The following is a 15040-nucleotide window of genomic DNA, read 5'->3' as shown; positions in this document are numbered from 1 at the left end:
AATAAAACAAGAGCAACAAGGACAAAGGTGAAACCAATGAGGGTGAGGCAGAGAATCTCAAAAGGAAAGAAACAGACAAAGACAGGAAGTAAAACTAACTGGATGTGATGACAAAAATAAAGCAGTAAACAAGACATAAGTAGCACACATAAACACCAGAGAAACTGGGATAGAGACTAAACACATGGACAAAAGAGTAAAAAATGAAAACTAACAATAGAATCCATAATTCAAAATTAGAACATCTCTAGAGCTGATATGGAGAGTGTTACCCTGACACATCGAGACACAGCAGGAATAAACAATAAAGGGAAACAGAATGGAGAAACAAACATTTGCAGTTCTGTCTAATATTTCTACATCACGTCGGAACAACTCGAGAGCAGAAACTGTACTCGCCATATCTAAATCAACCTGCTGCGGTCTCATCGTCTCACAGAAATTCTAAACCACACTGAACTCCATTAAGGCAAACATACTATTATAATAGCAGCAGGTTTATGCAGGGTGCAGCCAGTGACGCTGAGTGTGAACAGGGAAGTGAAGATGCTGTAGCTGAAGCCATCGCTCTGTTGGTCAGACTTCATTTAGTCATCATCCAGACAACATGAAGGCTGCATCTGTTTCTCTGCTCCTTGGTGAGTCAATCCTCGTCTTCTTACACTCATTAATCCATTCATTCCAGCTCTAACACACCTTTGTAGAGGAAAACACACATTTCCAGCAGAGAGTGATTCACAGCAGCACAAAGACTGAGCTAAAACACAGTCTGAGCCTCAGCTGCTGATTATAGTCCCCACAGTTTACCTCTGACCTGTAACTGTGAGATAGTCCAACACTCAGACCAGTTACTGCTACTCCTTGGGTAAGAGTCAGTAAATCAGCAGCGATCACAGAAAGTGTCTGCTCCTAGCCACAAAGATACTAAACTTGTAATAAAACAAAGTGTAGATTTGAGTCAGTGTGAGTGTTTGTTGATTCAAACATGGTAATGATTGGGATGTGTCAGCTTTATGAACTAAATCTGACTCACCTTCTTCATTTACACAAGCTGCAGGATCCAAATACAGCAGGTCCCCATTCAAAGCTACTCAGTCAGTGAATGTAATGTCAGCGAAAGCTAACGTGATAATGTGACACAGCTGGAGGTCTTATTGTGTGTTTGTGTGTATTATTAATGAGAGAACAAAGACACAACCTGAATCACATGTTCTCTGTGTGACACCACAGTAACTGTTTCTTAGTTCCTGTAATCATTTGTGGTGGCACTGCCTTTTTTCTGTCTGCACTACAGGAACTGAGAACCATCATAATTATTGTTGTAGGGTCTCCTTTAGATTCTAATGCTGATTACATACTTTTTACCAAAAGAGATACATTGAGTTACACACCATGGTTGGTGCAGATGGTCGGTGGTTTGATTCCTGGGTACTCCAGTCTGCATACCAAACTTGGACAAGATATTGAACCCCAAGATGCAACCCTTGAAGTATGAATATTTGTGAATGTTAGATATAAAGCATTGAGCTGTAGAAGGAAGTCTTTGCATGTAAGGGTGTGAATGGGTAAATGCAAACATGTTGTATAAAGCACTTTGAGTGCTCAGCTAGAGTAGAAATGTGCTAATTAAGAACTAGTCCATTTACCAGTACAAAGTACACATTTCTGTAATTAGTGATTATGGGAGAAGGCTGCAACACACAACACCAATGATAAGTGGCTAGTGGATCTAAGAGTAGACCACAGAAACCTCTCTGAACAGGATCCAGTGACCATCACAATGGCACACATCCAGGAAAAAGTCTCACATATGAAGAGCTGGACAGCACTGGGTCCTGATATGATACAAACCTACTGGCTAAAGAAGCTAACTGCACTCCATGAGCACGAGGTAGCACAAATGAACCAGCTTCCAGACGGTCCTGATCCCCAAGGACCTCCAGAAGGGACCAGTCCCATCCAACTACCAGCCAATAACCTGCCTCAGTACAACATGGAAACTTCTGTCAGGCATCATAACACCTAGGATGAGCAGGTACATGGCACAATACATGAGCAGGGCCCAGAAAGGGATTGGAAGCGATACCAGGGTAGCAAAACACCAGCTACTGATAGACAGAGCAGTCACTCAAGACTGTAAGACCCGACAGCCCAACCTGTGCTCCACCTGGATTGACTACAAGAAAGCCTATGACTCAATGCCTTACACATGGATCCTGGAATTCCTAGAACTGTACCACAGGACCCTACCAGCATTCATCAAGAACTCAATAGGAATAGAGCAAAACACTAGAGGCCAACTTCAAGCCAATTGCGCAAGTCAACATCAAGCCAGAAGTGAACAAGATATCGATTCACTGATCCACACCACTATGATCTATAACAATGATATTGGAATGCCATTCGGTCTGGGAAAGCAACAAACATGGTAACAAGATAGTAGAAACTTCAAACTGGAATAAACTTGATTGTGATTGTATTACTCCTAATACTACTCCTACTGCCAATGTCTCAGTGATACATAGAACTTCTATTATTTCAGCCCTTAACACTCAAAAAATGTTTGAAAGGTCCGCCTTTTCAGGCATCCTCCTCAGACACTCTTGTTTCAGTTTCTTCAGTCTGAATTTCTGCTTCTTTTTTGCCTTAGTGGTGCAGGAGTAACTCTTACAATATCATCACTACTTTGTGTAAGTGGCAGTAGATATATTGTAAACACATTTCGATTGATTTTGAATCACTGACATATGCAACATAGTAAGAGGTACAAGTTAAATGAATCAGATGCTAATTTGTGTACACACTTGTTTTGTTTTTGCTGCTTACACAGTGTGAGAACATTTCTATGCAAATACTAGTGAATGAGGCCCGTTGTCCCAGAAATCTTGTGTTTGGTTCGCATGCAGTGTTGCAAACCTAAGCTGTGCTGCCATGTTCTTTTCAGAGACAGCAACTCATCCAATACACCATACTGACAGAACAATTGGAAAAAGACTGAACATGAACTTTAACCTCTAATATTCTAACTGAGGCCTATAGAGTCTGAGATGGAGCTCTTGGGTTGTTTATGGCAAAACTGTGGTTTTGCATTAACATACATCTGAAACCCTCCTTGCGACTGATTGGTTCTTAGCAGATTCTAGTGACCTCTCAAAAAGTTTGTTTTCCACTTTCAAATACTACTTTGCAATCAATTTTATCTTGTACTGTAAATACTAGCAACTACTTGGGAAATAGAAATTTTCCCCTGGTAACCAGTGGTTGCTAAGGAGACACAGCACTCAAAGCTCTTTTCACTACAACCCTCATTCATGCAATCACATTTTTTTCCATGCCTAAACACTTTTTCTAACATTCACACACATTCAGACTCCCATGAATGCATCAGGAGCAGCTCAGATTCAGTATTTGGCTCAGATATACTTTAACATGCAGACTGGAGCAGGGATCGAAGTAGCAACCTTCTGATTAGTAGATGAACTGTTCTATCCCCAACTAAAGCTATAATTAAAGTAATTCCCCCACAGTTTCATCTGACCTCTAATGAACTATGATCTTCAGTGACCTCTGTCCTCCTATTGCAGGTGTGTGTGTGCTGCTGCTGTCTGTACTGACTGTTTCTGCAGGTGAGTTGATGGAAGTGAAAACAATCAGAGAGACTCCAACAAGAACACAAACACATTTACTCTGTCTGTCTGTCCTCCAGTCTCTCTGTCTGTCAGTCCAAACCTTCAGCAGTTCTTCAGTGGATCTTCTTCAGTGTCTCTGAGCTGTGTTGATGATGGACAGACAGTTGATGGATGGGCAGTGAGGAGGAGAAGAGGAGGACTCACGGAGGACTGTGGAGTAACTAAAGGCTTTGGGACGGTTCCTGAATCCGCCTGTGTGCTGGACCTCTCCATATCCTCTGGTGGAATTTTCTTCTGTGAAAACTCTTCTGGACAGCAGAGCAATGAAGTCTCCATCAGTGTTTCAGGTACAGACAGATGTTTGCAGCTGTCTCTCTGGTGGAACTCTGTCTCTGAATCACTCTGTTTGTGTCTTTGTTGTCAGATGATTCTCTGATCCTGGAGATCCCTGCACTTCCTGTGAGGACAGGAAGTGACATCACCCTGCATTGTAGACATAGGGATTTTGACACAGTTGCAGCTTATTTCATTTTTAATGGAAGTAATGTTGGATCTGGACGTAAATCAGAGCACACCATCACTAACATCCAGCAGTCTGATGAGGGTCTCTACTCATGTTCCACTGATACATTTGGATCATCTCCTCAGAGCTTTCTGAGGGTCAGAGGTCAGCACACTGAGATCACTTCCTGTTTAAAGACCAGCACTAATCTGCTGACCTGATAATAAACTGATTGAACCATCTTCATCATCTCTCCTACAGCTCTTCCTCCTCATGTACAGAGCACCACAGCCTGCACCTCTCCTGGTATTTCTGCTCCTCCCTCCTCTCCCACAGCCCTCCCTCCTCCTCATGTCTCCTCCTCCATCATTCCAGTTGTAGCAGGTCTGGTTTCTGTGGTTCTTCTGGTTCTGGTTGGAGTTCTGATCTTCTACAGGAAACTAAAAGGTATGAAGTCTGTCAGACTCAACAGTTCAGTGTGGATTGTGTGCTCACTCGTACAAACATATAAAGCATACAAGAATCAAACAGTGTCACATGCAGGATCACATTTCTAAAGCCTCCTCTGAAAGGCTCTTGGAAGCAGTTTCAGCAGTGGAGGACAAACAGCTTCAGCAGCTTCAGAGTTGTTTAAATACACTGTAAAACACACAGAGTAAGTTAAAATAAAGTACTAACCCTTTAATGCCAGGCGATTGCCCCTGTGCCCGTTACTTGCCCTCAATAGCGGCGAACAGCTGATTGAGACATAGCGTATCAGCGCAGAGTCGGCTAATAAAAGTAGAAATGCACTCAAAGAAAGAAAGTGAAAGTATCAGGCTGTATAAGTGTTGGATTCAGTGAATGAATCTCAGCATCAGCAGCTTTGATTCAAACTCATCTCTGCTGCACTGATGTAACCTGTAACACAGAGCTTTACTGTAAATATAGCACAACAAGCTAACCTGTTTATTACACACTAAACTGCAGTATTTTCATACAATCTTTGAATAACACAAAGTCAGCATACTTCAGTTTGTTTTGCAGTCCTTACTTTTAAATCTAACCTCTCTTCTTCTTCTCCTGTCCTCTTCCTCCATCTCCGAGTGAACTTCTCTCTCTTTCTTTTCTCTCCCTGGACACTGTTTGACAAACTGCACACACTTCGTGTGTTTGCTGATATTTGTTGAGCATTTAGAAACGTTGCATTTAAAATTACCTGCCACATTTTACTCCCTGTATTTTCACTAGCAAAGATGTTGTAGTATCACGGGCACAACTTACGAAGATCTGCCCTCGGTCTGTCTCATTGTAACCCCTGATTATAGCACTATAAATGATACATTTGTCTCATTAATCCCTTTGTATGCAATAAGCCCCGGTGATGGAGGATACGCCAGTACGATTGTGCTGAACACAAGATGGTGGCACGCAGCTAGAGCTCACAGTGTTCTAGCTGCAGCATTTTGGATCAGCTGAAGGCTTTTCAGGGAGCTTTTAGGACAGCCTGATAATAATGAATTACAATATTCCAGCCTAGAAGTAATAAGTACATGAATTAGCTTTTCAGCATTACTCTGAGAAAGGATGCTTCTAATTTTAGAAATATTCCACGAATGCAAATAAGCGGTCCTACATATTTGTTTAATATGTGCATTGAAGGACAAATCCTGGTCAAAAATGACTCCAAGATTTCTCACAGTGTTACTGGAGGCCAAAGTAATGCCATCCAGAGTAAGTATCTGGTTTGACACCATGTTTCTAAGATTTGTGGAGCCGAGTACAAGAATTTCAGTTTTATCTGAATTTAGAAGCAGGAAATAAGAGGTCTAACACAGAGAGACAAACAACCTTTCACACTCACATTCACGCTCTCATTCGCACCTATGGGCAATTTAGAGTAGCCACTTAACCTAACCCCAGTAAGTGCATGTCTTTGGAATGTGGGAGGAAACCGGAGTACCCGGAGGAAGCCCACGCAAGCACGGGGAGTACATGCAAACTCCACACAGAGAGAGGGATTTCCAGGATTTCAATTCAATTCAATTTTATTTATATAGCACCAAATCACAACAAACAGTCGCCGCAAGGCGCTTTGTATTGCGGGTAAAGACCCTACAATAATACAGAGAAAACCCAACAGTCAAAAACGACCCCCTATGAGCAGCACTTGGTGACAGTGGGAAGGAAAAACTCCCTTTTAATAGAAAGAAACCTCCAGCAGAACCAGGCTCAGGGAGGGGCAGTCATCTGCCGCGACTGGTTGGGCTGATGTGAGAGAAAAGACATGCTGTGGAAGAGAGCCAGAGATTAATAACAATTAATGATTAAATGCAGAGTGGAGTATAAACAAAGTAAATAAGGTGAATAAAAAGAAACAGTCTATTGTGGGAACCCCCCCAGCAACCTAGGCCTATAGCAGCATAGCTAAGGGATGGTTCAGTGTCACCTGATCCAGCCTTAGCTATAGGCTTGATCAAAAAAGAAAGTTTTAAGCCTAATCTTAAAAATAGAGAGGGTGTCTGTCTCCTGAATCCAAGCTGGAAGCTGGTTCCACAGAAGAGGGGCCTGAAAGCTGAAGGCTCTGCCTCCCATTCTACTCTTAAGTATCCTAGGAACCACAAGTAAGCCAGCAGTCTGAGAGCGAAGTGCTCTGTTGGGGTGATACGGTACTATGAGGTCTTTGAGATAAAATGGGGCTTGAATATTCAAGACCTTGTAGGTGAGGAGAAGGATTTTAAATTCTATTCTAGATTTAACAGGGAGCCAATGAAGAGAAGCCAATATGGAAGAAATCTGCTCTCTCTTTCTAGTCTCTGTCAGTACTCTAGCTGCAGCATTTTGGATCAGCTGAAGACTTTTCAGGGAGCTTTCAGGACAGCCTGATAATAACGAATTACAGTAGTCCACCCTAGAAGTAATAAATGCATGAATTAGCTTTTCAGCATCACTCTGAGATAGGATGTTTCTATCTTTAGAAATATTGCGCAAATGCAAAAAAGCGGTCCTACATATTTGTTTAATATGTGCATTGAAGGACATATCCTGGTCAAAAATGACTCCAAGATTTCTCACAGTGTTACTGGAGGCCAAAGTAATGCTATCCAGAGTAAGTATCTGGTTTGACACCATGTTTCTAAGATTTGTGGGGTCGAGAACAAGAACTTCAGTTTTATCTGAATTTAGAAGCAGGAAATTAGAGGTCATCCAGGCCTTAATGTCTTTAAGACATTCCTGCAGTTTAACGAATTGATGTGTGTCATCTGGCTTCATTGATAGGTAAAGCTGAGTATCATATGCATAACAATGTAAACTGATGCAATGCTTTCTAATAATACTGCCTAAGGGAAGCATGTATAATGTAAATAGAATTGGTCCTAGCACAGAACCCTGTGGAACTCCATGATTAATCTTAGCGTGTGAAGAAGACTCCCCATTTACATGAATTGGAGTCTATTAGATAAATATGATTCAAACCACTGCAGTGCAGTACCTTTAATACCTATAGTGTGTTCTAATCTCTGTAATAAAATGTTATTTCAACAGTATCAAAGCTGCACTGAGGTCCAACAGGACAAGAACAGAGATGAGTCCACTGTCAGAGGCTGTAAGCCACGTTAAAAGCCTGTGGTATATCGTGAAGTAATAAAGAAAGATTGAACATATTTAAGATTGAAGCATGAATAATTGGAAAGACTTCTTTGAGCAGTCTAGTTGGAATGGGATCTAATAAACATGTTGCTGGTTTGGAGGAAGTAACTACTGAAGTTAAGCAGGGGTGAAAGTAAGCCGGTACGGTCCGGTACTGCATACCACTAAAAGATTCTGCGCTGGTATGCAGTACCGGCAAGAGTTGGTGCAGCTGTCTGCTGTAAAGCCGTCATTCAGAACTGGTCATGTCTGTACTTTGGACCAGAATAGATCCGCTAGCAACCAGCAGTCTAAAACACGACTTAATCAGTTAGTAAAGAGCTTTTTTTTTCTTATTTCAAATTGTTTCTGAACTGTTCATGCTATGCTGGAGCGGAGCCTCAATTCTGTAGCTTATCTCCCCTCAGAGATCGAGGCTTTCATCAACGGACAGCCATGTCCCGTAAGTGTAGTGCATTGTATATGGCAGGCTAGACCCTCCTATTTTGATTGACACCTCATTCGGCCAATCATGTAACTGGCTGCACCAAAATCAACCAAAAAGCTTTCTTAATATGATTGGCCGAATGAAGTGTCAATCAAAATGGGAGGGTCTAGCCTTCCATATAAAAATCACGAAACACTGTACAGGACACGGCCAGTAATCTCAGAGATCTCGGATGTTGTTCCAGGAATCTGCTGGAGCCACTCTCCCAGTTTGGGGGTCACTGCCCCAAGTGTTCCGATTACCACTGTTACCTTCATCTTCCACATCCTTTCCAGCTCCTCCCTGAGTCCTTGGTATTTGTCAAGCTTCTCATGTTCCCTCTTCTTGATGTTCCTGTCACTTGGTATTACAACGGTTATCACCACAACCTTCTTCCTTTGTTTGTCCACCACTACAATGTCCGGTTGGTTAGCCACCACAAGTTTGCCTGTCTGTATCTGAAAGTCCCACAAGATCTTAGCTCTGTTGTTCTCAGCCACCCTTGGGGGCGTGTCCCATTTTGACCTCGGGACTTCCAGGTCATACTCGGCACAGATGTTCCTGTATACTATGCCGGCCACTTGGTTATGGCGTTCCACGTATGCCCTGCCTGCTACCATCTTGCACCCTGCTGTTATGTGATAGATCGTCTCAGGAGCATCTCTGCACAGTCTGGGGTCCTGCCTGCTGTGGTACACCCCAGCCTCTATCGATCTTGTTCTCAGAGCTGTGCTGCCATGATTAGTGCCTCTGTGCTGTCTATCAGTCCAGTCTTGTCCGGCCATTGGTAGGATTTCTCTATATCAGCCACTTCTTCTATCTGCCGGTGGTACATGCCGTGCAGAGGCCTGTCCTTCCATGATGGTTCCTGTTCTTCGTCCTCTTCTTTCTCGGGCCATCTTCCTGATGTATTCATGGATCTTTGTTGTTTCATCTAGGACAGTGGTTCTGACACTCACTAGTCCTCGGCCACCTTCCTTCCGCTTAGCATACAGTCTCAGGGTGCTGGATTTGGGGTGAAAGCCTCCATGCATGGTAAGGAGCTTTCTTGTCTTAACATCAGTGGCTTCTATCTCCTCCTTTGGCCAGCTTATTATCCCAGCAGGGTATCTGACAACTGGCAGGGCGTAGGTGTTGATAGCCCAGATCTTGTTCTTCCCATTCAGCTGACTCTTGAGGACTTGCCTTATTCTCTGCAGGTACTTGGAGGTTGCAGCTTTCCTAGCGGCCTCTTCATGGTTCCCATTTGCCTGTGGGATTCCAAGGTACTTGTAGCTGTCCTTAATGTCTGCAATGTTGCCTTCTGGTAGTGTAATCCCCTCAGTTCTGACTGCTTTTCCTCTCTTAGTTACCATCCGACTACACTTTTCCAGTCCGAATGACATTCCAATATCATTGCTGTAGATCCTGGTGGTGTGGGTCAGTGAATCGACATCTCTTTCACTCTTAGCATACAGCTTGATGTCATCCATGTACAGAAGGTGGCAGATGTTTGCTCCATTCCGTAGTCGGTATCCGTAGCCAGTCTTGTTGATGATCTGGCTGAGGGGATTCAGCCCTATGCAGAACAGCAGTGGGGACAGGGCTGAATCCCCTATAAATCCCACACTTGATGTTGACTTGTGCAATGGGCTTGGAGTTGGCCTCTAATGTTGTTCTCCACGTACCCACTGAGTTCTTGATGAAGGCTCTTAGGGTCCTGTTGATCTTATACAGTTCTACGCATTCCAGGCGGTGCACAGGTTGGTCAGTCTGGTCTTACCGTCTCGAGTGACTGCTCTGTCTACTAGTAGCTGATGTTTTGCTCCCCTGGTCTGTCTGCCTAGTAGGTGTAAATCATATCAGGGCCTGGTGCTGTCCAGCTCTTCATGTGTGAGACCCTGTCCTGGATGTCTGCCACTGTGATGGTTACTGGGGCCTTTTCAGGGAGGTTGCTGTGGTCTGCTCTTAGATCCACTAGCCACTGAGCATTGGTGTTGTGTGATGCAACCTTCTCCCAAATGCTCTTCCAGTATTGCTCCGTCTCCAGCTTTGGTGGGGGTGCTGTTCTCGTATTGTTCCTCTGCCACTGAGAATATACCTTGGATGGTTCGGTGGAGAACATCTGGTTTATTTTCCTGGCTTCTATCTCTCTGGTATACCTTTTCAGGTGGCTAGCCAAGGCTGTGAGTCTTTGCTTGGCAGTCTCTAAGGTCTCAGGTATGGACAGCCTGTTATACTTCTTAGGCACTGCTTTCTTCTTCATCCCACCCTTCTGCAACTCTGAGAGCTGGCTAACTTCCCTCCGTGCTGCCTTGATCTTAGCCTCCAATCGTCATTTCCATGGAGGGTGCTGCTCCTTAGTGCTGTTCATGTTATAGCCAAGCATGTCAAGGATCACTGCTGCTGCGGTAAACATCAACTGGCTTGGTACCCAATCTCACAGTATGGGATGATGAAATCTCCCCCCGACCTGTCGTCCTGGCTCCCCCTTGCCGTAGCATTTGTGTTGTACCTCATCAATCTCTAGCTGCAATAGTAGTTTCTGTCATGGTCCTGGGCCGTCTGCCCAGCGTTTTGTGTTTAGTTTTATTTTCCCTGAGTTTTGTTATTTCCCAGTTTGGTTTGATACTCTTGTTCCCTTTGCCCCTGTCTCCCCTGCGTCCATGGTCTTGTCTGTTTTGTCATTTTGTCTTGACCCTGACCTCCTGTGTTTTCATGTTGAGTTTTATTCCTAGTGTTGTGACTTGTCTGCGTCTCTGTCCCGTGTCTGTGTGCCAGTTCCCCGTATGTAGTCTGCAGAGGTGGCAAAAGTACTGACATTCTGTACTTAAGTAGAAGTACAAGTACTTATGTTAAAAAATACTTTAGTAAAAGTCGAAGTACTGGTTCAACTTCTCTACTTAAGTAAAAGTAAAAAAGTACAGGCTCTGAAATGTACTCAAAGTAAGAAAGTAAAAGTAGTTCTTTGGAGGACGTTTCTACCTGCTATTTTTGTGTAAAACTAACTGAACCTCATTATATATTATTGTAATAATATAAAATAAAATTACATGAGAATGCAAACATTATTCCAATCTAAATTTTAATCCTAATGAATGCACTCAGCTTGAATCTGTTATGTAGGACACAAACTGTTAAAGGGAATTTAAACACAGCTCTATTCTCCATGTCCTCCATAGTAGAGGGTGACTGTGCCTCCACCTAAACACAAACATGAGGATACTCAGTGGGATTCAGAAGGTGGAGGAACCCTAAGATCAGCTGTAGTGGCTCTGCATGGGGAGAAGAATCACAACTTTCTATTGTGAGCTCCAGTAAATGATGTTGGTGTGCAGGCTGTGATCAGCTGACCTGCTGCTGCTGCTCTGAGGTTTACTGCTCTGTGTGGATGAACTGAATTCACAAAGATGTAACCCAGTATTTCACAGCTATCTGAGCTGATCTCCATCCCCTACACTGACAGCATACAGGCTGTAGAAATGTTGGATTCAGTGAATGAATCTCAGCATCAGCAGCTTTGATTCAAACTTATCTCTGCTGCACTGATGTAACCTGTAACTCTGACCATGAACACAAACACTGTGCTCCAGTCCAACACAGAGCTTTACTGTAAATACAGTACAACAAGCTAACCTATTTATTACACACTAAACTGCAGTATTTTCATAGAATCTTTGAATTACACAAAGTCAGATTACTTCAGTTTATTTTCCAGTCCTTACCTTTAAATCTAACCTCTCTTCTTCCTCTCCTGTCCTCTTTGTCCATCTCTGAGTGAACTTCTCTCTCTTTGCTCTCCCTGAAATACAGCAGCTCTTCTTTTAGCTAGCAGACACACTGTGTGACAAACTGCACACACTTTGTGTGTTTGCTGATATTTGTTGAGCATTTAGAAACGTTGCATTTACCTGCCACATGTTTCTCCCTTCATGCTCGCGCCTCTTCAGTAGCGCTAGCTAAGCTGTTTATGTGCCGCAGCGCAACTTACGGACTCGGTCCGGCCCGATTATAGCGCTATAAATGATACATTAATTATATGGGTTTGCGTATTTAATCCCTTTGTACGAGATAAGCCCCGATGATGGAGGATACGCCAGTACGATTGTCTCTTATGTGTTATTATTCCTCCGTTTAGGCTCAGATCGTTTGATGTTTGACGGCGCACTGACCGGAAATGCAAACTTCTCTCTGACGTGTTAAAAAGTAACGAGTCTGTTTGAAAATGTAAGAAGTAGAAAGTACAGATACTTGTGTAAAAATGTACAGAGTAAAAGTAAAAAGTAGTCAGAAAAATAAATACTTAAGTAAAGTACAGATACCTGAAAAATCTACTTAAGTACAGTAACGAAGTATTTGTACTTCGTTACTTCCCACCTCTGGTAGTCTGCAGGTGAAGTCTCATTTGCTTCACCTGCTGTGCCCTGCTGTTTCCTCTTGCTCTGATTACCTATTGTGTATTTAAGCCCTCAGTTTTCATCTGTCCTTTGTTGCGTTGTCTTCAGTGCTCCCTCGCTGTGTGTTTCTCTGTACTTTTGTATTTAGTTTGGCACCTGTCCACCCCAGTGTAGCTTTCTTATTTTGTCAGTATTCAATAAACACCCTTTCAGTTCAGTGTTGGCTCCTGAGTCCTGCATTTTGGGGTCTACCCGCTCCAGCCACACAGCACCATGACAGTTTCTTCCTTCATATGTTGGAACACTGAGCCACAAGTTGTTTCGCCGTCAGTTTGGATGTTGGGTTTCGAAGAATCCATAGGTCCCACATCCTCTTCATGTAATCCCTCTCGCTGGGATTACATGTATAGTAGCATTCCAACAGTTCCCGGTTCTCATCTCGTGTCAACTTATGCCGTAACTTTCTGGTTCCAGTAGCCAACTTATCGTCAGAATGCCCTGGTTCCTCAACACCCGATGCGGACCTTGTTAATCCGGGTGACATCCGGTATGGCTTCAATCATGTATATCTCACTCATATTCCGAGGTAGACTTGGTTAGCATGGGGGTCTAGCGTGGGGACCCTTACTGGAAGTACGCCCTGGACGGGATTCAAACCCCCGACCACCTGCTCCAAAAACCGTAATGTATATATATATATATATATATATATATATATAATATATATATGTTTTCATCATAGTACTGGCAAGAATTTCAAACTACTTTCACCGCTGAAGTTAACTCTGAAAGATCAACTGGAGCGAAAGAGTCTAAACAAATACCAGCAGTGCTGAAAGCAGCCGAACATGAAGATAAATGTTTGAGATGGTTATGAATAATTTTTTCTCTAATGTCTAAAATGTTATTTGTAAAGAAATCCATGAAGTCACTACTAGTTAAAGTGAAAGGAATCTTTGTCAGCCTGGCTATAGTGCTGAAAACAAACCTGGGGTTGTTCTTATTTTCTTCAATTAATGATGAGTAGTTAGATGTCCTAGCTTTATGGAGGGCTTTTTTTATAGAGCAACAAACTCTTTTTCCAGGCTAAATAAGCATCTTCTAATTTAGTGAGACGCCATTCCCTCTCCAGCTTTCGGGTTATCTGCTTTAAGCTGTGTGTTTGTGAATTATACCACGAAGTCAGGCACTTCTGATTTGAAGCTTTCCTTTTCAGAGGAGCCACAGTTTCCAAAGTTGTATGCTGTAAGGATGTAAAAATATTGATGGAGATACATCTCAATGGGACAAGATCCAGAGTATTATTAAAGTGGTGGGTGGGCTCCTTTACATTTTGAGAGAAACCAATTGAATCTAACAATAGATGAAATGCAGTGTTGAGGCTGTCATTCTCAGCATCTACATGGATGTTAAAATCACCCACTATAATTATTTTATCTGAACTGAGCACTAAATCAGATAAAAAGTCTGAGAAATCAGACAGAAACTCTGAGTAAGGACCAGGTGGACGATAGATAATAACAAATAAAACAGGTTTTTGAGTTTCCCAATTAGGATGGACAAGACTAAGAGTCAGGCTTTCAAAAGAATTAAAACTTTGTCTGGGTCTTAAACTAAGCATTCTGACAGTTAGTATTAATCTTTTTGGAGAGCCCCCTTTACTGATGTGTGGTTCCTGTAATGTAGGAGGTCAGAGGGCAGACTCTGTGGGGTTTAGTGGTAACGGCTGTGAAGAACCTGCAGTGAAGTGTTTGAGAGTGAAGTGGAACATCTGCCTCTGCTGTGAGTCTCCTTCATGTTACTTCACATCTGCTTGATCACTTTCTCTGAAACCTCTCATTCCTCCATATTTGATTGATCTGTGGGAACAGGAACCAATAATGTATTCTGAATGTCTCTTTGGTCATGTGATGATTTTATCTCTTATCAGTTTGTTCTTCAGTTTCAGGCCTGTTTCTGCTGACTGCTGCAGGTGAGCTGATGTTTTTACACCTGTGTGACCTCATGATGACCTCTGACCTTAGAATAGAATAGTTTTACATGTAACATATAATGAAATTACAGGTGCTTCTCCCAGTGTTCAGCAAATATAAATATTAAAGCATATAGAAAGTAGATTAGAATAAGATAGAATAAAACATTTTGTATAACAACTGTTTAAATTGCATTTACTCAGTTAAAGATAAATTTCACAGTAAACAAATACACTTCTGAAGGAATACCAGTATAAATATATGTGTATGATATGGGTATAGATATGTTTTGGATATTAGCAACAGTAGCAGCAGTTCGATAGATATTCTGCACAGAGTCAGGGGCATAGAATCAGGTAGAGACACGTAATCACCGATATTTCTGATTGAACCCTGTGCTCTGCACTCCACCCCCAGACCTGGATTCAGCCCACACCCCTATCAATGTTAATAGCAAACCGTGA

At 42.6% G+C, this 15040-nt stretch overlaps 1 protein-coding gene across 1 annotated transcript; it reads left to right on the top strand.

The window, feature by feature from the left end:
• Positions 1–607: 607 nt before the first annotated feature.
• Positions 608–15040, top strand: LOC115775658 (uncharacterized). The gene is made up of 7 exons (XM_030723129.1): positions 608–638; positions 3585–3626; positions 3707–3976; positions 4054–4296; positions 4393–4578; positions 14290–14385; positions 14994–15040. Exons 1-7 carry the CDS (start codon positions 608–610, stop codon positions 15038–15040), a joined length of 915 nt encoding a protein of 304 aa, XP_030578989.1.

This window comes from Archocentrus centrarchus, unplaced genomic scaffold (assembly GCF_007364275.1).
Source record: "Archocentrus centrarchus isolate MPI-CPG fArcCen1 unplaced genomic scaffold, fArcCen1 scaffold_24_ctg1, whole genome shotgun sequence".
NCBI lineage: Eukaryota > Metazoa > Chordata > Actinopteri > Cichliformes > Cichlidae > Archocentrus > Archocentrus centrarchus.
The sequence above is the reverse complement of the archived record's forward strand: the minus strand, read 5'-3'. Positions and strand labels throughout refer to the sequence as shown.